The sequence below is a fragment of the Psittacula echo genome (assembly GCF_963264785.1).
Source record: "Psittacula echo genome assembly, chromosome: 13".
In the NCBI taxonomy this organism is placed as follows: domain Eukaryota; kingdom Metazoa; phylum Chordata; class Aves; order Psittaciformes; family Psittacidae; genus Psittacula; species Psittacula echo.
Genome location: NC_137749.1, coordinates 3461810 through 3487374, shown reverse-complemented (window position 1 = coordinate 3487374; position 25565 = coordinate 3461810). Strand labels below are relative to the sequence as shown.

At 38.1% G+C, this 25565-nt stretch overlaps 1 protein-coding gene across 1 annotated transcript in view; it reads right to left on the bottom strand.

Moving 5' to 3' along the window:
* The window catches only part of DNAH10 (dynein axonemal heavy chain 10), a gene marked incomplete at both ends in the record, with an annotated part of 54070 nt that overhangs the window by 22517 nt on the left and 5988 nt on the right, over positions 1-25565 (bottom strand). Inside the window, 41 exons of the mRNA XM_080628813.1 lie at positions 51-144; positions 518-690; positions 1352-1612; positions 2106-2258; positions 2657-2802; positions 3700-3819; positions 4305-4521; positions 4841-4975; positions 5479-5601; positions 5731-5866; positions 6155-6313; positions 6485-6603; positions 6763-6954; positions 7839-7985; positions 8089-8277; positions 8818-8970; positions 9369-9503; positions 9786-9969; positions 10061-10330; positions 10804-11027; positions 11516-11749; positions 12157-12279; positions 12379-12612; positions 13044-13200; positions 13513-13724; positions 14371-14549; positions 14788-14890; positions 14964-15080; positions 15405-15563; positions 15712-16188; positions 17353-17509; positions 18084-18291; positions 18983-19147; positions 19561-19712; positions 20430-20596; positions 21263-21436; positions 21773-21949; positions 22655-22825; positions 23449-23643; positions 24207-24405; positions 24877-25067. Coding sequence (XP_080484939.1) covers positions 51-144; positions 518-690; positions 1352-1612; positions 2106-2258; positions 2657-2802; positions 3700-3819; positions 4305-4521; positions 4841-4975; positions 5479-5601; positions 5731-5866; positions 6155-6313; positions 6485-6603; positions 6763-6954; positions 7839-7985; positions 8089-8277; positions 8818-8970; positions 9369-9503; positions 9786-9969; positions 10061-10330; positions 10804-11027; positions 11516-11749; positions 12157-12279; positions 12379-12612; positions 13044-13200; positions 13513-13724; positions 14371-14549; positions 14788-14890; positions 14964-15080; positions 15405-15563; positions 15712-16188; positions 17353-17509; positions 18084-18291; positions 18983-19147; positions 19561-19712; positions 20430-20596; positions 21263-21436; positions 21773-21949; positions 22655-22825; positions 23449-23643; positions 24207-24405; positions 24877-25067 — 7281 coding nt within the window. The remainder of the gene's footprint in view (positions 1-50; positions 145-517; positions 691-1351; positions 1613-2105; positions 2259-2656; positions 2803-3699; positions 3820-4304; positions 4522-4840; positions 4976-5478; positions 5602-5730; positions 5867-6154; positions 6314-6484; positions 6604-6762; positions 6955-7838; positions 7986-8088; positions 8278-8817; positions 8971-9368; positions 9504-9785; positions 9970-10060; positions 10331-10803; positions 11028-11515; positions 11750-12156; positions 12280-12378; positions 12613-13043; positions 13201-13512; positions 13725-14370; positions 14550-14787; positions 14891-14963; positions 15081-15404; positions 15564-15711; positions 16189-17352; positions 17510-18083; positions 18292-18982; positions 19148-19560; positions 19713-20429; positions 20597-21262; positions 21437-21772; positions 21950-22654; positions 22826-23448; positions 23644-24206; positions 24406-24876; positions 25068-25565) is intronic.

The following is a 25565-nucleotide window of genomic DNA, read 5'->3' as shown; positions in this document are numbered from 1 at the left end:
TTGCCATAGTAATAGCCAGTGACTACTAAAAACTAAATGAAATTACTCACCAATTCTTTGTCTGCTTCATTAATCAGCCTGTCATGGAAAACCCTGAGGCACTCATTTCTCCAGACTCTCACCATCTGGGTCACTGTTTGAAACCTGAATTAACATCGAAATATCAGACTGCACCAAATGAGCTGACATGATTCCTAAGGCCATATGGTTAATCATACTGACCAAACTCTGGACTGATTTTATTACTCTCTTCCTGGGGGTTGTCCTTTTCATAATAACTGATTTGCTTGCATTTTTACCTTTGAATATCTTATTTGAGAAAGACTAATTCATCACTGTTTACCTAAGAGCAAGATCACGATTTAGGATGTTCCTGAACATTTTCTTATTGTGGCAAAGGTGTAACGAAAAGTGACTAAATGTGACTGATTTCATGTACCAAATTACCTCACCTTAGCTCTTAGTCACCCAATGTAAATAGGTTTAGGACCACTGAAGACAACTTTTCTCTTCTTACCTCTCTGGAGTTGTAAGAACGAGTCCATTATAGATCCTGGAGAGATCCCGCAGGTTAAAAATGTAATGGAATTTGGAAGGAGTAGGGGGTAGGTCACAAATAATCATTTTATAAAGCTCCAAAGTACATGCAGTGATCTTGTCAGAGATGCTCGATATAGACTCATTAAATACCTGCAAACATGAGAAAAAAGAGGTGTTTCCATGAGAATGCCCAGAGAGAACTCAGTGCTATGAAACATATTCTGCTTTCCAGCTTTTAAACCTGCTTGGTGTATTGCAAATAACTGAGGGCAAACATATTCAGAGATTTATATTCCTGTGTACTATGAACATTGTGCAGTTCAATGTTTTGGGCAGCCTCCATCTTCATTCCCAAGCTTGCACAGTGCTGAAAAGAACATCAATGACTGGATTTTCCACAGTACTTCTAGAGTAAAAGATAAACTGCTCTGATTTAACTGTTGCAAATTACTTGCTAGTAATGCAGGGTGCTGCATTACACTACATTTTTCCCTGACATTCAGGGCAGAGTTTGCTGACCTTTGCATATTTGGTTAAAAGAGCCATAGAAATCGTTCACAGGTTTCAACCTATGAAAATCACCAGGTTTATAAATTATCTACTGACTTAAATGTTTAGATATTACTCAAGAATTCATCAAACCAGTGTAAACCCATTGAGCAAGAGAAGAGGAAGGGGAAAGTTTGCATGAAGTTCTAAATATAAGAAAGTCTGATAACAGAAGATTTCAGGTCTTGTGATACCACAGAAATACCTGTCTATTTAAAACCAGAAAACCTGTTGAGCAGTCCTTTAAAAACAGTGAAATTACCGCAGTGTGGCCTTTCAGGATGGAGGCATAGATCAGATTCAGCGATTGCTCAGAAGGAAAAGTTATGTTAAAAACACTGAAGAGTGAGATGAATCGAGGGTCAACTTCATTCCGACCTCCTCCAGCTTTCCCCATGGCAGCAATAAAACCCAGGTCTCGAAGAAATTTACAGTTCATCTCCTTACCACGGTCATACATGTAACCTTTTTCTAGCAGCAGCTTCAACAGGGCAATGGGTTGCTGTGTGCCATACTCATCAACCTTTGTGATACAAAAGAGTCAAGATATTTAGAGCACAGTACATCAGCATGCCAATTACTGCTATAAATGTAGAAATATTGTGCTCCATACTCAGGAGAACATACTTTGACAAGCTCTAGCACTGATTGTGAACATCCATTCCAATGTCTCCTACAGGCAAAGCACCTCTTCGCCAAGGTAAACTAAATGTGCATCTACTCTTTCACCGCATTTATAAAGAGAAAAGTCTAGTTTCTACAATACATAACTTGCAGCCAATATTAGGCCACAGAAACATGATTTTAATGGCATAAAGAAATGACCCAACAGCATCTGTCTTTCATACAGGATAAATATTGTTACAGACAGAAACACCCCCTACTGCACACAAATCCAACTGTTCTGAAGGTCCTAAGCTGAAATCCAGGTATGCACATACCATGAATCTCATGGTAACCATGTCAATACCACCCCAAGTGTCTCTACACTTCCTTGCAAACTACCGGCAGCTTACCCTTGGCATATTCATATCATCCATGAAAACAATGAGACGTTTTCCCATTGGAGGGCCATAAATGTCTTTAGTTCGTTTCTCTACATTTGTCTCCAGGTTTCTCTGAATGTCCAATGATGACGTACGAGAAGAGAAGTTAATTGTTAGCAGCAGCTGCAAAGGGGGAGAAATGGATAAGAATGGATTTTTACCTGGTTATTTTTTTTTAGCTAGTGCATTCAAAAATATTCTTTATATTACACATACAGGAAACACTTCTCTTGTCCATTTATTCACTTGAATTACGGATGACAAGGAAAAGTAATTCCAATCTTAGCACTTCAATAATATACATTTCCGTTCTAAAATTTAATCTGTATGTGTTAGAACAGAATAAAACATCTTTGTTCCTGGAGAATTCTCAAATGAATCATGCACTTTGGGTCTGGAGCTTGCAGTCATGTTACCAAAGTCAATATTGCTACCCACAGGCTCAGGCCTTCCAACGCAGATGTAACACACAAAGAATGAAAAGAAAGCTTTACAAACAAAGCAAACTGCCTCATACATACATAAAGGTCTTTGTCCAGATTGCTTAGGAAGTTTTGTGTAGTTGCTGTTTTAGATGTACCCGATTCACCTACAAGAACAACTGGGCATTTTATTTTAAGCATCTGTTCTAGTAACCAAGTAGTTCGTGTTGTATCCACTGTAGGCACTGAAAAAATCATGAATAGGGCAGCAGGTTAAATTAAAATGCAGTACAGCTGGGGGATTTATATTTATAGAATAGTGCTGGATCAGCCTCTCAAGTTATTAACATGCAGTTGTACAAAGACATGATCTGAAATATCAACTCACTAACTGTGGAAAGAAATATTTAATCACTCATCCATCTTTTCATCTTTTATCATTGGGATCTTTTCTCCTATAGATATATTAAAAAAGAAGTTACCTTCCATAAAGGAGGGTTATGGACTGGTTAAGCTCCATTTAATACCTATTTCAAGGATATAATCAGGATTTATTTGGATCATAAGCATGTTCCCAGAACTCAACTGAGATTAATTTCTTTCTATGTGAATGGCCTGCCATTTGGAGCAACTTCAGAAATCACGTAATTATTTGTGTCAGTGAAGTTAACTTGATCTTACTGAAGTATTACTATAAAGTAACATGCCTCAATTTGTCTTTAACTGTGAGAAGCAACTTTCACCATTATACAGTGCTTGAAGTAACAACCAATAATAGCCTTATGAATGTAATTTTTATCTACTTGAACCATGGAGCTGACATTTTTCCAAGATTTTCTGCTGGATCAGACTGTGAATCTGGTGCTATTCATGCTTGTAAAAGGCATTGATAGCTCCTAATAAGCCTTATTAACTGAAACAAGCTTTTTATTCTTTCCTCATTTCTTTATTATACAGTGCTGCAAATACCAACTCTATTCCTGCTGAACCACTATTGCAAGAACATTAAAGAAATTGATTCGTGCCATCACAAGAAACTGAACCTGAGCAGACGAGGATGTCTCATATTAAGTGCCACGCACTCAGTGGGAGCACATAATAAATTAAAGGCATATCATCACTGTATTTTATCTTACACTCACCCAGAATGTCACGAAATCTCACTTCAGGTTTATGAATATATTCAGGAACAAGATTCATCCATGGTACCCATTGCTTTTTAGATGCATCAAAATGAAAGTCATACAAAGTTGGCAGCTGACCTGCAAACCATTAAGCAACTGGGAAGTTTTCTAGGACACCGAAATATTTCATAAGAAAATAATGTGATTGAGATAAAAGTGCAGGGTAAGATTCTGGACCAAGGTGGGTAACACTGTGTTCCGTTTACTTGTCATTTAACTCAGTAAAACATCAACCAAAATTCTCCTAGTCCAGCACTTGGATCATGCTACTGCTTTTTAAGCACCTTCCACTGGCTTTCCTTTCACATTTTATTTTTCCTTCCAGTGTTTATCTTTTCAGCTTGGCATAGAAAATTACTGTTCTGTGAGGACAGACAAGTAGCTGAGATTCATCTAGCGTCAGTATCTCTATGTAGTTTTCACTGATAGTCCTTCAGAAAGCATATTTTGCAGCCAGGATAACTTAGCTGGAAGGAAGAACAATGTTCTGCCTTCATGGAAACTAATCCTTTTCTAATGTAAGCAATCACTGGGATTCAGAATAAATTATGACAAGATCCTACCTGGCAGCTCCCCTGGCTTGGCCAGGGTGTTGTCATCATTAACAGTAGACAAGCAGGAAATACGTTTAACGTTTTCATCGAATTTAATTCTCCCAGCTTCAAGAAGAGAAGCACCTAAGGAGGAGTACAAAGCTTCCAAGAAAAAACATTCCAGAACATCAGGATCATCATGCTGTACCACAATGAGGGCTTCCAGCATCATAGTCAGCTGCACCACCTGTCATAAAACAAGACAAAACTGTAAATAGAATTGTCACTTAGATGCATGAAAACTCTTGATATGTTTTCAGCTGTTTGAGTGTTTGCTGATCATTTCTCCCTGCAGGTGGATCTCTTAATATGCAAATTAATGTCAGTAGAAAAGCACTGGTAGGAACTGACTGCTTCTTTTGTCTCTTGGTTATTATTACTTATCACTAGCAAATGACATTTCACCAGAGACACTCCTGTACTTTCTTTGGGAGATTTTTACTCTCTCCATCTTTCCATTTCTCTTTTTAGATAAACTTTTTCAACCTTTATTCTCTCTTCCTTACCATATTTAAATCTGTTTGAGGAACAATGGTCTTCAGCTTTGCTCCCGGTCTGCCATTCACAATTCCCTCTATAATCATATCAATAAGGCAGGGCACGTATTTTTCAAAGAGTCGATTCAAATAAGTTCTCTCTTGCTGAGGAACAAAAAGGACAATAATTCAGCACACAGAAACCTCGAAAGCAGATTTTTGACAGAAGAGCTTCCCATCAATACCTGGCTGATCAAGTGTGATTTTTCTAGAAGGGATCACTTCTATCAAAGACAGGGTATGGTCACATGAAGAAATGTGACACTGCTGTATGGATTGGGTTTTCAGCAGGTGAGGATCTGCATTCATCAGGTGCTAGCAACTAAGCTGTCTTCTATTCCCTTTGGACTTGAGTTTTTAAACCAAATATAAGAAACAAGGACCTAAGCAATCTCACTGTTAGCTCTTTGGCGATCAGGTAAACTGTTTTCTTGATTCTCAGAAACAATCAGAAGTTAGAAAAGCTGGGAACTTTCTTCAGCCCTCTGCTGCATTCCTAGTGATTACATTAGTTGTCAGAAAATCAGACTGCCTTTACAAAGGTTTTCTTTTGCAGCTGTCTACAGTTCAGTATTTAATTCTTTCTGAACATGTGCAGAAATTCCCACCTCATTTTCTCTTTTTTGGACCCACTTCTGCCAGTAGGGCATGTATCTTAGATTTTTCGGATCTACAAAGACCATTCCACAGCGGGATACCGTGGCAGGAGATGCATATTGCAAGTCACCAACCTAGAAAATAATCATACAAAATAATCATACACTTAAACAAAAGACAGCTACAGTACCAGCTTGTCAGGCTTTGTAGACCCATCTGTTTCGAACCCTTCCCATGTGTTAAGCAGTACAGTCATTACTTACCTCAAACAACAAAGCACAGTGTGACTGAAGTCTAATCCGCTCCCCATTTGCCAGGGTCAATAACTTGTTGTCATCCATGACAGAATTCATGTTTTCAACCCAGAGAGCATCCACATCTCCATCAAACAGAATGTACCTGTGGATACAGGAGCCAAGAGGCACTAATCTCTGCCTTTACTAACATGTTTCAGAATTCAGATGTGCCATCAATGGTGACAATGTCAGTCCAGCTGCTTTGAAGCCTCCCATTCGTTTTTTATAAGCCATCTCACTGAGGAACTCACAGAAGGCAGAAAGACCCCTGGATACTTTCTATTTATTTAGCATTTGGTTCTTAAATACTGGTATCAAATATTTAAAAAATAAAATAAAAGCTTTAAAATCCAGTATTTAAAACCCATCATGCTGGTTTCTAGCTGTTCACCTTCGCTCTTTCTTGTCAGTAGGCCTGTTGATCTCCCGAAATATGTTTGACAGGACTCCATCTCTCCAGTCTCGGGTGGTAGGGTCAAGGATCCCATAAAGCTCAATCACACTCATAGCTTTAGGGTTCAGTGTGTAAAGCTTTGTCAATAATCCCAGCCTAAAGATACAGCAAGAAAAGCAATATTAAAATGACACAATACCATGTTGCATTCTTAACCCAAGTAAATATTACAGTCAGCTACTGATCCTATCGTAACAACACAGTGCTGAATAATGCAGTCTATACCATCTTACAACCTGATTTCCATGCATCAAGTTCTATACTCACTTGTTTTGGGCGTGGCACAAAGCATTAATGACAACTGACTTGCCACCTCCAGTAGGTCCAACTACCATTGTAGTGTGACGAGTTAACATTGTCTCATACATCTGAACTACTTTATCCACCTGAAAAATAAATATGGATTCAATAGACTGCTGTTCATAATTCTTCTATGGACAAGATCAGCAGGTCTATACCAGACAAGCTTTCCTGAAGCCATTCCTGCAGTGCATATGCAGTTTAATGCTTACAACAAAAACTCAAGCAATTAATATTTCTTGTACCTGGACTGGTAAAACAATATAACCCCCTTCTTCCAGCACTTGTTCTACAGCATCATTAAAGTTAGGGTAGCGGACTCGAGGGCAATCCAGGCCAGGAAACAGGTCAGAGATTAGGCCAAGGAAGAGAGGTACATCTTCAAACACAAATTTAGGAAGATTCATATCTCGTAGAGCTCTCATCAGTACAACTTCCTAGACAAAACATAGCAAAATCAATCTTTACCAAATAGCTAACCAATTACCTAATATGTAGTAACATCAAACACCTCTTACAACCATTGCCTGATTACTTCAGTACAGCTTTGAGAATGTTTTCTTGGCATCAGTTACTAGTGGAAACACTGGTTATTTCATGAGGATTAAGCAGACCAATAGCAAAGAGTAATACACTGCCTTTTTCTACCTAATTAACTAAATGCCAAATGGCTGGAGTGACTCAGACCACAGCTTCCCTGATTTGATGTTAAAATAACATCAAATGTTATTGGGTATGAACATACCCAAATTCTGTGGTCCTCTTGAGAGCATCATTTAGACCCCAATTTCCTGCCAACCTGCAATGTGCATCTGTACATAATTTTACAGGGGAGTTTCCTTCATCTGTCTCCGAGTTTTGAAGAAGAAATTTGAGTAAGAATTTCCCTAGGCATCTGGGTGTCACAACCATACATATAGAAATAGCAAGTAGGTGTACAGAAAGCCATAAAAAGCAATGGAGTAGTGAAAACCTTTCATTTATAAGTTTACTGTACTACTTGAGCTTCATAGTTAACAACTGGAGCACTCACTGTTCAAAAACCAGCTTTTGCTATTCATCCAGAAATACTCATATGGCTATTTGCATCCTGGACTTAACAGGAAATAAAATACTTCTTCTTCTATAGATTTCCCTACTTTGAGTTCTGATGGCATCTTGCTGGCAGAGGGCATGATAAAACTCAGTAAGAACAGAGAAATAAGATGACACCACCAATGTGCCTCTTTCCAACTCAAATAAACTACAGCAGATGTGTAAGTATATCCTCTTCCTAATGAAAAAGATGATTTTCCCAGGGTACCTAAAGCAGCAGATCTACCTCACTGAGGTCTCCTGATCCTCTTTTCAGTTCTCCAGCCATCACCAACACTGACTTAAGGGCCCGCAGTCCAAAATCATAATGATGTTGTTTAGAAAGCTGTTCCCTTGCTAGCTTGTATAGCACTGTCATCTTTTTGGCAAGGACCTGTTTGAGATTAAAGTCAGATAATCACAAGTGTGTAAGTGACAGCCAAACAATGCGTACACTGGTGTGTACCTGGGTATGGGTAGCAATAAAATCGTCCTACCTTTGCCATAAGGAACCCCTCAGAAAACAGCATGATTTCACAGATTTGCTGAAGATCTGGTACAATAACAACCACAGGCCTGAACAAAGCTTTTACAGACTCAGGGAGCTCGGTCCGACCAGCATAACCAGGATTCATCGTAATGAAAATGCCCACATGACTATCGAGGCTAATTTCTTGTCCTTCAAACTAAAGGCATAAGATAATGTTAGAACAATGTGTATTTGGAATAAAACAAATAGTTCTATTTGCTTAAAGAGAAAACTAGCAATTCTCATGCACCCACTTAGAACAGTATGTTAATGTATTTAGGCTGAGATAGTCATTCAGATACATTCATCCCACTGTTTGTATCTTGGATATAAACATCAAGACATTTCACACTTCTCAATACAATTTTCTGTTTGAGAGTTCTGAATTCCAATAAACATCAAACTAAGTTACTCCTCTCCCTAATTACTACTATACCATTGCCCCGTTTGCTTCCTATTATCCTGTTTATCTTACTTTTGTCCCACTACCTAAAGGAAGAACCTAGCAAAGGATTAAGAAATCAGCAAGGATTTAATGTCTCTGAAATAAAGAGTACACACTCTGGAGTTTGACATGTTCAGCACAGATGAATTACAGAAGCAGCAGCCCTCTGATCTAATGATGGGGTCTAAGCCTGAATCCTGGCCTCAGAAACAAGATCAGCCTTCACAGTTACTCTTCTCTGTTAATGTTTACCTGAAATATTTTCAACTGATTCATTAAAGCATTTCGAATGGTCTGAATCTGAGAAGAAATGACTGAAAGCACAGAAGCATTGATACGATTGAATTCATCAAAGCAGCCCCATGCTCCACACTGGGCGAGACCAGACAAAATTTTACCAACTGCCTAAACAAGAACAACAAGAAAAAATCCTCAGCAACGAATATATAAAACATTCAGCATCAACAAGTATGATAAAACTCTAATGACTAGGTAATGATTCTGGATATTTATACATGCAGCAATCTGTTACAATATCTTGCAATAGTTATTTGCCAACTGCAGATTGCCTGTGATGAGTTTAAACACATATCATCTAGTCATTGTTTGCCTGCTTGAAAGCACTTGAAACTCCTTCAGGAGTTTATTAAGAATAGACAATTTTTACCATATTTCATTATTAAGCAGCATGGTATCAGTAAGGGAGGTACTTATGCTAAGGTTCAGAATATGCCCTTATCCTGGGCACTGAAAAAAAGCAGTAACTGGCACCTTATCAGAGAACACAGATCTTTAACTCTTACTTTGAAATCCATGCCTTCTCCACAGTTTGTCACTACACACAGCAAGCCCAGTGCTTTGGCCAGATCCTTGGTTGTTTCTGTTTTCCCTGTACCTGCTGGCCCTGCTGGTGCTCCTCCCAGATACATTGACAAAGCCTTTGGAGACAGATTACATTTATATTAGGTTGGTCGCAAAATCACAAATGAACCCTTAGGTACAAGAAGCCTTAAATTTTACCTATGAATGCATTCTACATTATCTTTGAGTAACCCAAAATAATGAGAACTCAAATCTGGTTAGAAGGATATTACAATTGATTTCAAACACATTAGCATTCAGGTTGGAGATAACCGGAAGTGGCAACAAAACAGTTACGGGATTGCCTAGAAGTGCATTTTAAGGGTTTTTTGGTTAAAAACTCTTCCCTTGAAATATACCTGTGTGAGTGTGAGATAAATACGGTCTGTAAGCGGAGTTATCACAAGACGTCCGTTCAAACCCATATACTCATAGCCATAGGAAAACGTGCCGGTGCACTGCCGCACACTGAGCTCATCTGGCTCCCGGTCCCAGTAAAAACGCAGCTGGCTTTCCCACTCAAACTCCTGAGCCTGCAGGATGCTACACAAGAGAGACTTGCTCACATGAGGTTAAAGGACAGGACAACAATTTATGCCTTTCGTATTTTCTCAGTAGGTTGGGGAGTGTTTACCTGTCTCTTACGAACGTATCGACAATGTCTCTGGCATGAACATCAATAATGAGAACAGTGTTGTATTTTTTCCTGTCATTTTTGCTCAAAGGCATTGTAATGCGAGTAACCAGGTCATCAATCTGCTTATGCATCTTTTGAGCATAAAGTTTCATTGCCTGTTTTTCTCCCTTCTTCACTTTCCGAAAGACATCCTCTACTTCCCAAGTCCACCACACCTGATTAGCAGCCAGCACCATCATGCCTTGGAAGAGCAACATCCAATCAACTCTATGGAAAACACATGGAGAGAGAGAGCTGAGCTACTGTTTACTCAAAGTAACCAATTGGGACATCAAAAAAACCCTCCAAGGACTACAACATGAGCCAAACTTTAGAGGTATATACAGAGTGCTGTCAAGGTTTACTGTAGTATTTCAAAAGCCTAGGAAATGCTCTAGAAGAAAAGTTGCCTATTCCATGTATAAAGATGGCCAAGTGGAATTCATCATGAGAAAAACATACTGTGCACACAACACTAAAAATAAGAACTTAAGACTTCTTAGGAGACCATATATGACAGATACCACAGTTCTTTCTGGTCAGTTAAAATACTGCATTTGCATGTACCCATCTCCCTCCACACACAGAAATACAGGCTAAATTGTTTAAACATTGAAAAATCAAGTCTTGATTCTTCTCTGTCGCTACAGGCTCATAGTAACATGAGGTATTTGTGTTATTCTTGACACTGATTGTTTCACCTGCTTCTGTCTTCACAGTATCGAAAAATAGCTTCCTTAGTCAGGCGTCTGTTCGTTCGTCTCATCTCTTCCAGCACTGCTGTCATCCAATTCTCCACTCTGCCTTCAGCAGGTACAACCTTCCGGAACTCCATCACCTCCCCCTCAGCAGAAATCATGGCTGCTGCAATTTTCTTATCATTATCACCATCCTCAAACCTCAGGGAGGCTATGTTATCATACATCTGAAATGCATGAACAGGGAAATTCACTGGCATTTTAGAAGCAAAGCTTTGAAGATGAGTGTCTAGTCCATGTTCAATCGTGAAAGAAAATTTCCATGGACTCTAAAGAGAAATTACTACTAAGTAATCAAATGCAAATGCTGATATATGTATGCTGATACATCAAGGTGACTTGGCCCATTGATTTTTTTTTTTCCCAGAGAATAAAGATCAAGAAGTACAGGAAGGTTCTATAATGACTGATCATTTGGGTGCATCTTGAATGCACCTCTACCAGCTTTCCTCTTCTATAACTGCTACTGTGCATTATCAGAGCAAGAAGAGTCAATAGATCACATTTGATTCGGCTACTCAGAACCTCATTCAAGATGCTGCCAGGATGCTCTCTGTATTCAATAAATATTAGCACACCCTTAACAGCATGTACAGTATAGTCTGCTAAACTTTTTAAAGCACCACTAGGCACTGTGAGCAGACAGACTTTGTACCTTTATCATGTGTTCCTGGACACAAAGTGGGTTACTGCTGCCAAGGATACTAAGCAACTCCTCGTCAGATATAAAGAAAAATCTTGGGAAAGCATTTCGCTTGGAATCCAAATAATCATTCAAGCTTTTCTGACATTTTTCCAGCACATCATTTATATGATAGAGGTCTGACAGACGATCCGGGGCTTCACAGCATGTTTTTATTGTTGGGTCTTTTGCAGTTTCATCCATTATCTTCATAGAGAGAAAAGAAAGTTTAGAAAATACTGAACAGCAATAGATTATACTTAATCATATTTAACTAGTGAAAAAGCACACAAGCTGCACAAGCAGTGTAGGTTCTTACAGAAGTGAAACAGAGTTTTAAATAGGTTTTCCCACTACTGCTCTGTTGTATGCAAACATGGTGGTAGTATGCTTTCAAAGCTGAGAGCATGCAGATGCTACTGTAAAAGCAACAACCTGTATCCCAAGTCATGCAAGCATAAGCATATATCTGAGTTCCCCAAACTCATATTCAATTCATTTTAACACATCATTCTCAGTGTTACAAATGACACAGAAGACTACAGCAAACTATGGAACTGGAAGAAAAATGCACTAAATAGTAATGCTGATCACAAGTCAAGTCAGTTACTTGCCTTTTTAAACAGGCTGTCTACACTGTCAAATATTTTGGCTTCCTCTTGAAGCTGTGATCTGATATCGCCACCAATAAAGATGCTCTCCAGGTACATCCATTTTCTCTGCACCACCATCCAGGTCTAAGAATCAAATGTTGCCATCAGAGAAGAAAACGCAGTAGAAAACCCTGATTACAAGTAATACACATCCATTATTTAGTGCAGCGCTTTCTTTCCTACCTCAATTACTTCACCAATCAATGACAGAGTTTTTTCCAAGCGGTGAACAGTTGAAAAAAAAGGAGCCACAAATCGACTGCCCAAAATACTCTGAAGATTGACATTGTTGTCATCAAGAGTCTCTAAAATTTCCTCTACAGAGCCTAGAATAAAGCCTCGCTTCTCCGTGCCTTTGAAGTACTCTTGCACAGTAAATTTCATGTTTTCCCATGTTTCTGTTATTTCCTTCACACCCTGCATGTGAGCACAAAAAGATGCATGTTTCAGTCTCCAAAACCTACAGAATTATAATCTTAGCACAAAAATTAAATGAGTCAGCAAAATTTTCACCGAGATTTTCTAACTCTGATTTATAAAGAAGGGTTTATTTCAAAACATGATGATGGCAACGGAATGGATCCTTCTTCAGATCCTTTTTCGCAGGCCAAATTTGCTTATTGTGATAACAGAAATCCAATATACTGCTGCCAAAGGCAAGATAGCTACAAGTCTGTGCCATGTGGGAGCTTATTAACAAAGCTATTGATCTTAGTTGCCATCAGTTACATCGTAGCATCTCCCTGAAGATAGCTGAATATGCTGCCATGTCAATACAAAAATCTCAAAGATTTTTGAGGCTGTTGTCATCTACGTCTTTTTAGTTTTATTCTCATTTTTCACATTACCTTCTCAATGCCAAGTTCCTTAACAGCAGTTCCGACTATTTCACTGATAACATGTGAGTATCTGTGAAGTTCCATAGCGAACATATTCTCCAAAGTGAATGCTTCTGTTGTCATTTCAAAATGTATTCCTGTTTTCTCCATAAGTTCTTGCCAATGCCTGTTAAATTGACACATCAACAACTGTACCAACCACCGTGATACAGCAAAAATGAAAAAAACTGTAATTTAATATACAATAATGAAACCACGTTTAGCACACTGCTGTTTAAACAAGAACCAGTATCTTGAATACACAAAGAATCTTATCATTGTAGTCACTTTGCATGCTATGACACAAGTTTATTATGCAGGAAGTGAATTTTCAAGCTACAGGACATGGTATGACCACAGTGACTGAAATTAAAAGTTCTAACAGAAGAAAAAAAATCTTCCTATATATATAGAATGATTTAAATAAATCAAAGCAAACCTTTCTCTTAAAGCTTCATTTTTCAAATCAAGCAACAAAGGAACAGAGTCTCGAAAGGCCTTCATTCTGGTTTCCAAGTGAAAGGCCACTGGCATACCACGTACTTGTCTGGGCAGCTTTCGAAAGGCTTTAAGAAATCCTTCAATTCCTTCCTGAAGAATCTGGACATTGAGGTCTACCCAGAGTGTCTGAGACCATTTGTCTTTAGCTGCCTGGGAACAAGGTCGTTAGGAGTTAAAAAATCGTATTTCCTTTTAGTTCTGACCAAAAAAAATAATCTTTCCACTACAGTAAGATCTAGAGACCACGGTCAGGATGTACATGTAATTGTATTAACATTTATAGACGAAGAATCTGCCCAAGACAGATTCACAGCCAAACACAACCAGTTGTATAAGAAACAATCAAAAGGAAATACAGAGAAGAGGAAAAGCATACGTAAGAGCACAATTTACAGGGCACTTTAATTTTGGAAAAATAAAACTCATTAGAAATAGCTAAGATGAGTTAAAGCCTGAGATACTTATTGTCACCTGTACACATCCTGTATCCAAATGTAGTTCCACTAAAATGATCAGGAGACTCATGCACCCAACAATTATTAGGGGCAGGGGAAGATCTGTTCCTATCTGATAAGAGTGTGTGTTTGATCCGCTATGACATTATTAGTAGTCCTGTACTAACATCATTACAATCATTTCATGGTGACAGTCAATTACAGGCCACAGGTAATTTCATGCAAAGGCTTAGGACAAGGTTGATCAAAAATAGAGGACAATGCAGCCTCTTCTTCTCTTCCCCACCTTTTCTGTATGTTTGCCCATCTCCGCACCTGTGTATTCAGAGTGCAATACTTACTTTCTGTAATGCATAAATTTCATAGACCTGCTTTAGACCTTTCACATCATTCTGTGCTTTCATTAACTCAGGGTACATTGTAACTGGCAAGTCAAAAAGTTTCTCGATACTGCACAGTTCCTGACATCTATCTTCCAGTTTTTCCAGTTCTTTTTCAAAACTGGCCATAAGTTCCAACCCTGGGAAAGGAGAGGAATTCTTTCAGACAAACAATCCCAGGGATCATGGGGAATAAGTAAGACAGGATTTGCATATAGCCTGTACAAGTTATAGCACTAAAGATGTCACATTTCTGGTTGATCAGTTTGTACGTTAATCAGGAAAGCACAATTTCCTTGGTTTAGATAACATTTGAAGAATTGTCTGAAGACTAGTAGTATCTTTAAGACACCACTTTTCACTCCTTAATCGATTTACCTTTATCAAGATCTTCCCCAACAGAACCAGGCCCCTTGGTCACAAATTTATGGAAGAAATCTTCTGTCTCTTTGCTGAAGTCCTCAACTTGTTGCTGTGTAATCTGAAGAGAAAAGTGTTTAAATGGTTTTCTTTTCCATTTCTAAATTTCCTCAAGATTAATTACAAAAAGTTACCTTTGTGAACGTTTTTTTTATGCCTCCAAGGTTGTGATCAACTACTGATGATTCATAGAAGAGGGTATCCCACTTTTCCTTAATCTCATTGGCCATGTCTTGCTCTTCTTTAGCTACCTAAAACAAAACAGGTAACATACCTCACAAGAAATAATTTGCCACCAAAAACAGAGGAATAGATGCTCACATCATAAATGCGCAAAACACAAAATCAGCATTGAAGTGATCTGAATCAGATTTAAATACATGCAATGTGTCCATTTTAAAGTGGAGATACTGTTTGGAGAGGAAATGGACCAGACATTCTCCAGACATTCCTTCTAACCTCAACAATACTGTGATTCTGTGAAATGTCTTATGAGGAAAACAATTATTCATTCACATGAGAGGCATTTGTGCCCCTAGCTCAAATCTGAAATGGTTTAAGAGACATGAACTTACTGGAATATTGTACATTGCAAGAGTTCGGTATCTCTCCCAGATGTCCAAATATCTCACTTCCACTTTGAAGGACATGCTTCTGATGTTGGCAATTGCACCAAGGACAATTTTGAAATCTTCCAGGGAATCAGGAGGTCTTTGAAGATTCTCTGTTAATCTCTGTAAAAAGTAAAAATAGTTTCCAGAAGCAACACTGACAAAGCAATTAGGCAGAATCATAATGATGAGTCAAATACAAGTAAGTAACTTGCAGATTCATTTTCAGTCCATGTGATAAAGATAATAAAACCAAGCTGAAAACGCCTACCTGAATCTCCTCCTGAATACTGAAGAGTTCCTGTCTTGCAGACTCATTAAGCAACTTTCCAAGTGACATCATCCAGCCTCTAGCATTCTCCTCCACTGTGCAGGCCAAAGGAGCCAGCTGAAGCCTGATGCATTGTTCATCTTTAATCATGGGCTGTTGAGTCACTTCTTGAGCTATCTTCAGATAGTACTGAAACTGGTCATCAAAGGTGACACAAGCAGCCTTTTCTGCAGCTAACTTCTCCATGGCTACGTCTTTGTCCACCTCCCACAGCAGGTGGTACCTCTTCCATTGGTTCAAATACTTGTTGAGAGAAGACAGGAGTTTGCGGACATTCTGAATGATGAGAACAGCCTGTTCAATTATCAGAGGGTTCTGGGAGATGTCAGTGTAAAAGCTGAAAGTGATAACTTCATCTTCCTCAACGTGCTGAGGAGGACATTCAATACATGTACCATGCATCCATCGTACAAAGTGCTGGAGTTTTCAAGACAGGGTTGAAAAATGTTACTTTGTAAAGAGTCATTTTAGTCAATCACCCATAGAGTCACAGAATCCTTTAGGTTGGAAAAGACCTTTAAGATCATTGAATCCAACAGTAAACCCAACACTGCCAAGTCCACTGTTAAATCATGTCCCTGCGTGCCCCATCACTCAACCACTTCCCTGGGCAGGCTGTCCCAGTGCTTGACAACCTTTTCAGTGAAGAAATTCACCATTATTTAAGAGACTATGTAGGAAGTGGTGTAAATGATTTCCCAAATCAATTGTTTTTCTGGCATCAAAAAAAGAGATTACATTTCCCATAAACTTAAGAGTTAATTTAATCCTAACAAAACCTTTCCATGCACTACTCAGTCTGCTTTTAAAATCTCTGCAGAGCAACAGGATAGCATGACACAGAGAAATAGGTATTAGATGAAACAGACTGGATGCAGCAGTGGAGCAGGACTGCAAATTTGAGTATAGGAGAGACACTTAATCTAAATTTACTGGTTTCAGATGACATGTGGAATCATTTCTCCATCAGCACAAGGCAGGAACGCTGCCACAATATTTGGCTTCTTTTCTGGAAAGCAGTTCAATGTGAACATACTTATGTGGGGAAACACTGCTACATCTTTGCCAGCAAGCCAGATATTTCATCTGTTGTAAACCTGCTGTCCCAGATGTGTCCTGGATGCCTTTCTCCCAACACTTCTGATTTGGTTTTCTGCTGCTTTTGAGAAGAGGTGTGATATAGTGAAGGCTACTCACATTCCTTATTCCACCATCTTATATATACATCAGAAAGAAACACTAGATTCAGATTACAGTGCAATCTGAAAAGTATTTCCTTCTGATGTATGCTGATTTATAGAACCAAATCATGTCCTTACAGTGGCAAAACTGCTGCACAGTAACAAATAATCTTGCCTGAGTAAAAATTGCACTTATGGCATTTTTTTTTTCCTTTGTCATCAATTTGCAAAATTAGGACAGTCTGTAAATTAGAACAATGTATTGGATGTTTTGATCTCAAGATAAAGCGATATGAATCTTCCCTTGACATTTATGCTTGCCAAACATAAAGCAAGATTCATTCATTTGTTATAATCATAAGCAAACTCTGGCAACAAGTAAATCTTTATCAAAAATCACCTTAGTGACCTCAACACAGTCTCGGATACACTTTATGGTTATTTTGTCAATCTCACTGGCATTAGGTTGCAACGTTATCTCAGGAACAGATAAAACAGCTTCTGTTTGGAACAGTGGCACATTTGCAAGAACAGCTGCATTGAAAGATTGCAAATTCCTGGGAAAAGAAAAGAAAGATCACGTCAAAGTCTGTAATAACCAGGTGCTGCCCTCAGTGGAAATGCTCAACAGAGACTGCAATTGCCAGGTATGCGCTTAGATATGTAAGCAGAACTGTCTGAAGTCAGTTACCACTAATTTCAGCTGGAAACACTGATGTGTATCATAGCGAAATTGTCCCACTAATACTGATATAATGCAAAAGCTTAACTAGCTAAATGAAGCTATTGGAAGGAATGAATGAGGATATCCTGGTGCAAAACGACCTTGAAACTACGGTCAACTGTATTGCAAGAGCCCACCTAACAAAGCACAGTGAAGTCAGCTGAGCATGGACCAGATTATAAAGACATGGATCATAAGAAGAAATGGCTGAAAGCTTTGGGTTTCTCCTGTACCTTGTTATCAGTTCTACATTCTTCACAGGGGAAAACAATACAAATACAAATCTATCTCCAACTGCAAACCACAGAGGTGTTCAAACAGAGTATCAGTATACATACTAATCAACACATCCAGAAAAAACTGTAGATGAAAGACTGAAAATCCATTAAAGCAAACAACTGACTTACTTCACAATTAACTGTGTCAGCGCCTGATAAATCCTGTTTTCCCAGTACGCATAATAGGAAGTTAATTTTGGAGATTTGCCACTGTTTGTGTTGGTAACTCGTCCTTCCGCTTTTATTAGCAATTGTGGAATTGCAGAATACTTTTTAACCATGTGTGCCACATTTTTTGCTCTTTCACACATAACATACTCAAAAAATTCTCTTGCTTCTGCAAAAGATACAAAAAATAGCATTATTAACTGCAAAAGACCAAAGAGACTTGCATGCTGGAATAATGAGCTGGGCTTGATTTGTGAACAGGAAAGTGATCTTATATACTGATAAAAATATCTTCACTTATCAATGCTTAATTTATTAATATTTTGGACCTCTGATTTAAAATGCATTCAATTATTTAATAACAACCATTAGATGTGAAAGTAACCTTTGTAAGACTTAAAAACCATTGAAAGAAATCTGAACCATCACCTGCTAACTCAAGTGACAGAGAGACCTGGGGGGCAATCATCTCACTGCAATTTCCACTTGAAGAGCCCAGTTTGGTTCAGACAGCCCAGAGGGAGCTGGCACTCCACGCACATTGCAGCTCTGAGACTACACTACTGCGTACAAGAAGGATAATGAAATCAAAGGAAAACTAGGGGGGAAGTGGCCAAAAGCAAGGTAGACATAAGTCAAATTATCTTATTTTATACTTATCTTCACGTTTCTCTCATTGACACCATCAGCTTTAGGGTACTGAAGCTCTGCTTGTGCTTCCCCTGTCACACTATGAAATGCTGCTGTAATTAGTTTTGGTAACACTTAACAGGGTTCATTGTAGCAACTAAAAACACAAATTAGCAGACAGAGCAAAATAAAACATCTCAGAGCTTGGAAATGAAAATAGAAAGACTTACCAGGAAGTTTATCACCATTTTTTGAAAGTGGGAACTTAAAGAGATTGGTTGATTCTATGAATAGAAGTCTGTTGCTTATGTCTTCAGAAATATTATGAATCTGATGGACAAGTGATTCAAACGTCCTGACGGCTTGTGTACATCGGAAAATAAAGTCACCAATTCCTTGAAATAAATCACAACCTTTCTTTTAACAAATATTTCACCAATGCATCAAAATTGCCACAACCTGATGTGGTTGTATCTCTAAGAATGAACTGATCCTCTACAGAAAGATAGATTACATGGTCTCTCATCTAACCCTTCATCTAGCTCCCTTACAGCTATTACCTAAGGGTCTCTATCCATTTCCTCTTAGTGTTTTAAACATGAAGTGTTTTAGTGTTTAAAAACATAAGAAATACCCTCCTGGATCAGAATTTTTCTAACCTACTATTCTGACTCTGACCATGGCAACAGAATGCACCATTTAGGGATACACTGCTGTCACACAGCATAAAGAATAGACTGCAGAACTGAAGAGATTTTTAAACTGAAAATCAGTATCTACAGCCATTTAAAAATAGTATCTCCATTACCTAAGGAGCTCCAATTGAGTCTGCTGTGCCCTGATTTGAATACTTCCCAGAGTTTTTTAATATGGTCATCAAGAAGTTTGATTTCTGCTTCATTCAGTGTTTCCATTAATTTGTGATACTGATCCAGCACGTTTTGCAATCTGTCTGTGTACCTAAGGAGTGTAGCAACAACAACAAACAAAAATCATGATTTTCTGGAAATACAGCTCTGAATTCAGATCAAAGAGCAGATCCCTTCCATCATTTGAGACTTCCACATAAAGCAAAATCTGCAGAAATAAACACTGAACATGTATTGACTATAAATGCAATTAATTTTCTATTAAAAACAAAGGGAAAATTTCATATGGCTCCTATAGCAGCCAGACAAACCTCTCCTGCTCCAACTCAGAAGAAGCTTTTAAGACAGTTTCACTTTGAAGCATAGAAGTGAACTCAATAGGTGGACTTTAAAATCGAGTTAGGGCTCTTATCAGCACACCTGTGTGCTAACTGCCTGTAAGAATGTGGACAAAAGTGACTTATCCAAGGCTGTACAAGAAGAAAGCAGCAGTAAATTTAAGTGTGAGCTGAAATCGAAATTACATTAACAATTCATCGCAAAACAAATTATTTTCCTTGGTTTTCCTCTGATTTTGATGACAGGTTAATTTGTAAAACATAGTCCTACAGGGTAAAGGATGCAGACAGTGCCAGAGAAAAGCTTATTAGTGTAACATGGTCATTAGTAATTTTACCCTTTAAAAAGTCACTAAGAGCTCTCATAATTCCAAACTTGAAGTCTCAGAGCCCATTCTGATTTGGAGTAAAATCACTTCAAATCACTGCCATAAGTCTGTATGTGAGCAAATTCTCTGTAACAGCCTTACCTAAGATATTTGTCTTCCTGTAATGCCACGTATCTTGCTGGTTTTGGGACTGGAAGTCCTAGTTGTTCCATGTACTTTGTTTCAATGATAATCTCTTGGATTAAGGGAGAAAAATTCACTATGAAGTGGATGCTTTTCTTTGTGACAGGCTCCTCTTTTACAGAGCTCTGCAATACAAGAAAAAGCAGCAGAAAGGGGAGGAACACCAAACTGTTACAATGCAAGGAGAAGATTAGCTCTTGGAGACATTTGATAAGGTGGTATGTAAAAGTCAGCATGGCTGACATTCAGAGCTTGTGGAAATACTTTTACATTTCAACAGCAGCCTTAGCATTCTAGTTTCAGAAATAGTACACAATTACCTCTTAAGTGAAAGCTCACTACAAGAAATAAACCAAATCACCTGTTTACGTACTGCTGCAACCAGCTACAAAAGAAATCCCAGTGGAAGTTCATAGCCAGACAGAAGTTTAGTTAGAACAGGATTTTGCATGATCTCTGCTGGGAAACTACCACTACCTACCTACCTACCTCTAACTAACTTCAGTCCCACGTTTTGTTGTAATGTCCCAAAGATGTTGCACCAAACCCCAAAATTAACAGTAATTACAGCACAAAAGAGCACATAGAGAAACAATATCATCCATTTGCCAGGTCATTCAGCGACTATGTCTTACAAAGGACAACAAATAATTCTGAGCTCAGAACTTCTGAGGTTTTCCTTTCAAAAACTGTATTTAAAACATTGTTCTTAGAACAATCTCACTGACCATCAGACAGGTTTCAGTCCTCCCCTGCAGAGAAGTCTGGTTTACCATCTTCCTATATCTCACCTGCTCAAAAGTCTCTGGATTAATATTGGTTGCAGCCCCGTTAATGCTGACAGTCAGCAGAGAATTTTTCAGTAAGGGTGGGAGTACATGTTGTGTCCCATCTCTCCATTGACTGTATTTTTGATCTTCATACTCTTTCATCTTCTTGGCCACTTGAAGATATATCTGTTTTACCTAGAAAGGAAAGACTCATTTTAAAGACCATGAGAAATGTTCAAGTAACCTATCTTTATATGGTGTCTCAGGATGGTTTATAATTTTTACTAAATAAGAGGGCAAGTAATGTTGGTAATTAATGCTGGCAATGGAGAATTTAGGCTCTTGAATTCTGTCACTGTCTCTCTGGGAAACAGTGGGAAGGTCCCAATCAGCTTTTCATGTCTGACATGTCTTGCTGTGTGCAAAGATATTCTTGAAACTCCACCCCACTTAGAGCACTTTCACATCTTTAGAAGAAATGTATGAAGAAAGGATTTCTTCCTTCATTAAATCTCAAAAGAACCAACATACCTCCTTCCCACGTTCACTAGCAAGCAACTCCTCTACTTCTTGAAATCGAATAATAGTGTGTTTGATCCGATAGAAAAGGGACCGGGACCAGTATATTGCTCCAGCCACTGGAGGATGATTCTTGTACAAAGGTGGGTCCTTGAGGTTCTCAACAAAGATTTGGTTAATGCTTTCAACCTGGAAGAGAATAAAATATTGCAAAGAATCCTTTCTCCGCTGGGTGTCCATGGTCAGTATGTAACCTGCACAAGCTGCTAACTCCAGCAGCAAGATAAAAACTTATCCTTTCTTTTCATGCATCTCTTGTTTGTATTAACTGTATTACAAAGAATGTCTTCCTTTCTGTACCTTGTGGAACTGCTATTGTGGCAGTGTTTTCTGTAAGATTATATTTTATTAACTCCATGTTCTCTGAAATATCAAGAAAAACAGTATGACATGAAAAGCTTTCCAACATACAGGCTTCAACATCACAGAAATTATTTCTGTCTTCACGGTTATCTCTGACACCTTTTGGTCATACTATGGACTTGTCCATCACAAGAAAACTGTAAGGTATGAAAGATCTGTTTCCTCAGGAAGGACTACCGTGGAACTGCTGTGCACAAGTAAGGGAATAGCCCCAAGCCTTGCTGCATTCAAAGTAATGCAAATACCTTTTGGCTCCCATACACAGACATGCACATCCATTTCAGCAAATTAACCACACTGTTTCTCCAACAGGCTCCCAAAAGTGAAAGCAATTATGTTTCTTTTGTAAAACCTTTCAGTCTTTCTGATAGTAAATGACACTATACAGGTACTTAGACATATACACAGATTTCTTGTTTTCACTAGGTAAAGGGTTGCATGTACTACGTAAGAAATCTTCAAATTCAATACCTCTTTACAGTATTGGTCCAAAATATCATTGAACTTCATCATCATCTGCTTACTGATGGCTTCACGACAGCGGATGTGTTTCAAGTTTAACAGTACATCAAATGCAGCTTCTGCTGATCGAAGGGTCTTAAAAGATTCATCAATAAAGTATTTAGTCTCTTCTTCAATAACCTAAACAAGAAGGCCAAGAAATCCTATTACATAGCGATTCTTCTTGCAAAACCAAGAAAGGAAGGCAAAATAAAAATACTTGTCTATAATAGTGAACAAGTATATCATTACTATGTTTTGTCTTATAAATTACTAATAAACTGATGGCTTTCCAGTAAGCTGCAGGAAATGAATGTTAATCAATGTGTTTGCTGGGCAGGTATATAAATCACAAAAACCAATGTAATAATTTATACACTGTGGGTATTCTTAGCTGAGGGGTGAAGGACTGAATGAATCCAGAAAAGAAAGTTTTACTTCTTTGGAGGACATGACTGAGAACACATCAGCACATGAATACAGGGAGGTCATATGGAGCCTCTGTTCATGCTGTAGTGACTCTGCCAATGAACAGATGCGTGCTTCACCATTTTCAAGATGAAGTGAAACTATAAACAAAACTGCTTTGGAAACAGGACACTGACTTTAAAAATTGGTCAAATTCCTCACATTTTCATCTATGTATTTATTCATAGAGTCTTTTCTTTTGCAAACTTACATTCTCTTTAAATGAAAATGTTGCTATTCTAGAAGGAATGTGTAGATAGGAAGTAACGGGGGGAACCACAGTACATGGTACTTACTGTGACTTCTTCTCTAAAATCTTCCATAACTGATTTCCAGCCACGTGCACTTTTGATGCTAAAAGGGTCAAAAGACAGTTCTTCAATAGGCCTAGTTAGCTCATTTACCCTCATCAGCAGATCATCAACACGGTTTGGATTCCCTGTGGCAGCTTTCAGTTCAGGACGAAATATATTGTAAAACTCTTCAGTGACCTGTTATTTCAGAAGAGCATACCAGAAAGGTTCTCTTTAATGGTGCTGGGTTTTCTGCCATTTAACACATCTTTCTGATACTATTTCCTTAAAATAAACCAAACCAGCACAGAGAATGATCAATTCCTGCTGTGATTTACATTTCGTAAAGACTTAAATGACCCTAAACATGACAGCTCTCCATTCATATGTTATCCTGCAATTGATGTACTGATTCATATAGGTCAAATTTTATATTGTAGTATATTTAAATGCTTATTTTATCTAAAATTATGCCATTAAACTAGCAAACCATCAACACTGCAAATCTGTGAAACACTTGTTACAAGTCTCTATGTTTGTAACAGCAAGGTACACAGCAGTATCTTTCCTCAACCAGTGGCTTCAGAAGTTATTTTGTCTCATGTATTAAGCACAGCTTTGCTGGAATCTAAGGCACTGCTCAGGTCTTAATCACAAAACTAAAGGCTGTTAACATTTCAACAACTACAGTACAAAAGACTTTCCTCTACAGAATAAAACAGTGATCACACAATCTCTTCATTTATTGTCTATATTACTACCTGCAAAATATCAATCAGATCTTGACAGACTGAAGCCATATAATCTGTTTTTCCAAATAAACGTTTTTGGTCAAATTCCCAGCGTGGTTCTCTTCCTGACGCTTCAATTTGGGCACGAACAGCAAAATAACATTTTCTCCATTGTTGAAGAGTGCTTTTGGCGTCTGCTATTTTCTTTTTTGCAGCAGTTACATCTTCTCTATTAATCAAATCAGAACAGTTAAGATACTATAGATAGAAAGACTATAGATAGAAAATGGTATCTCAACTGGATGAATATACCCTGGTTTAGCAGCTTCTAATTATATAAGATCCAGGAAAAACTTATAACTGTGAGGTCTTAATTTTCAATGTGACTGATTTTGAAAGGAGGTATTATTTTAGGACTGATTTTGATGAAATTTATGCCACTTTTTTACCACTATAATTCTATTGGGTTTATTGACTTATTTCCTTTTGAAACAAAGGAGAACAAGCACCTATTTCTTCAGGGCTGATTCAGTAAGTTAGGAAAATTACAAAATAAATCCACTTTTGACCTTCTAATACAACTTCAGATAGTGAAAAACACTGAGACATATTCAATGAAAGTGTTATCTACTGCATTTTGTGTAGAACAGGCAAAGCTTTTAATAAATACCCACTAGTTAAACAGGAATTCAGTACTTACTTAAACAGTGTGTGTAAATCCACAGCTCTGTGCACTCTTTCTGCAATTTCCCATGCAATTCGTTCCATGAAGGGAACCATCTGCTCATCCTTGCTGTAATGCCTTGAGATAATCCACACCACTCTCAGGCCACTCATCAGGCAAGGAATTGTGTCCAAGACAATATTAAACCCAGCGCCATATGTCAAGTTCTGTTAAATGCATTATTGATACTATGAATAAGATGTCATGAAAATATACAAATCCATATTCGATAAACCAACATTTATTCTACAGATACCTGAAGTCAGGAAAGTCTGTGACATTATTAAATGAACAACCCAGTGAAGGAAACACCCTGGTGCCTAAGTAACACACATGGTTAAGGATGTGCAAATTTGCATTTATTGTTCCAAATGCTTTTTAGATCGTGTCTCATTAATACTCTCTTCTCTGTAAAAGATGTCCCAAAACTGGTTTTGGCTCAACTCTTCATTTATATGTTTGCAAGATCTTCAATTAAACTTAAAAATTGAGACATCAGCTGTAATCCATGACAGATGCTACCTCAAAAATGGAGCAGAGAAATCTTTGTCCTACCCAGTTCAGCTATGCTATCAAATTCTCCCAAGGCTGTGATTTACAAACCAAGCTTCTCACAGCTCTGGGCTTCAAATATTAGATCAATTGTAACTCAAACATGATAAGCA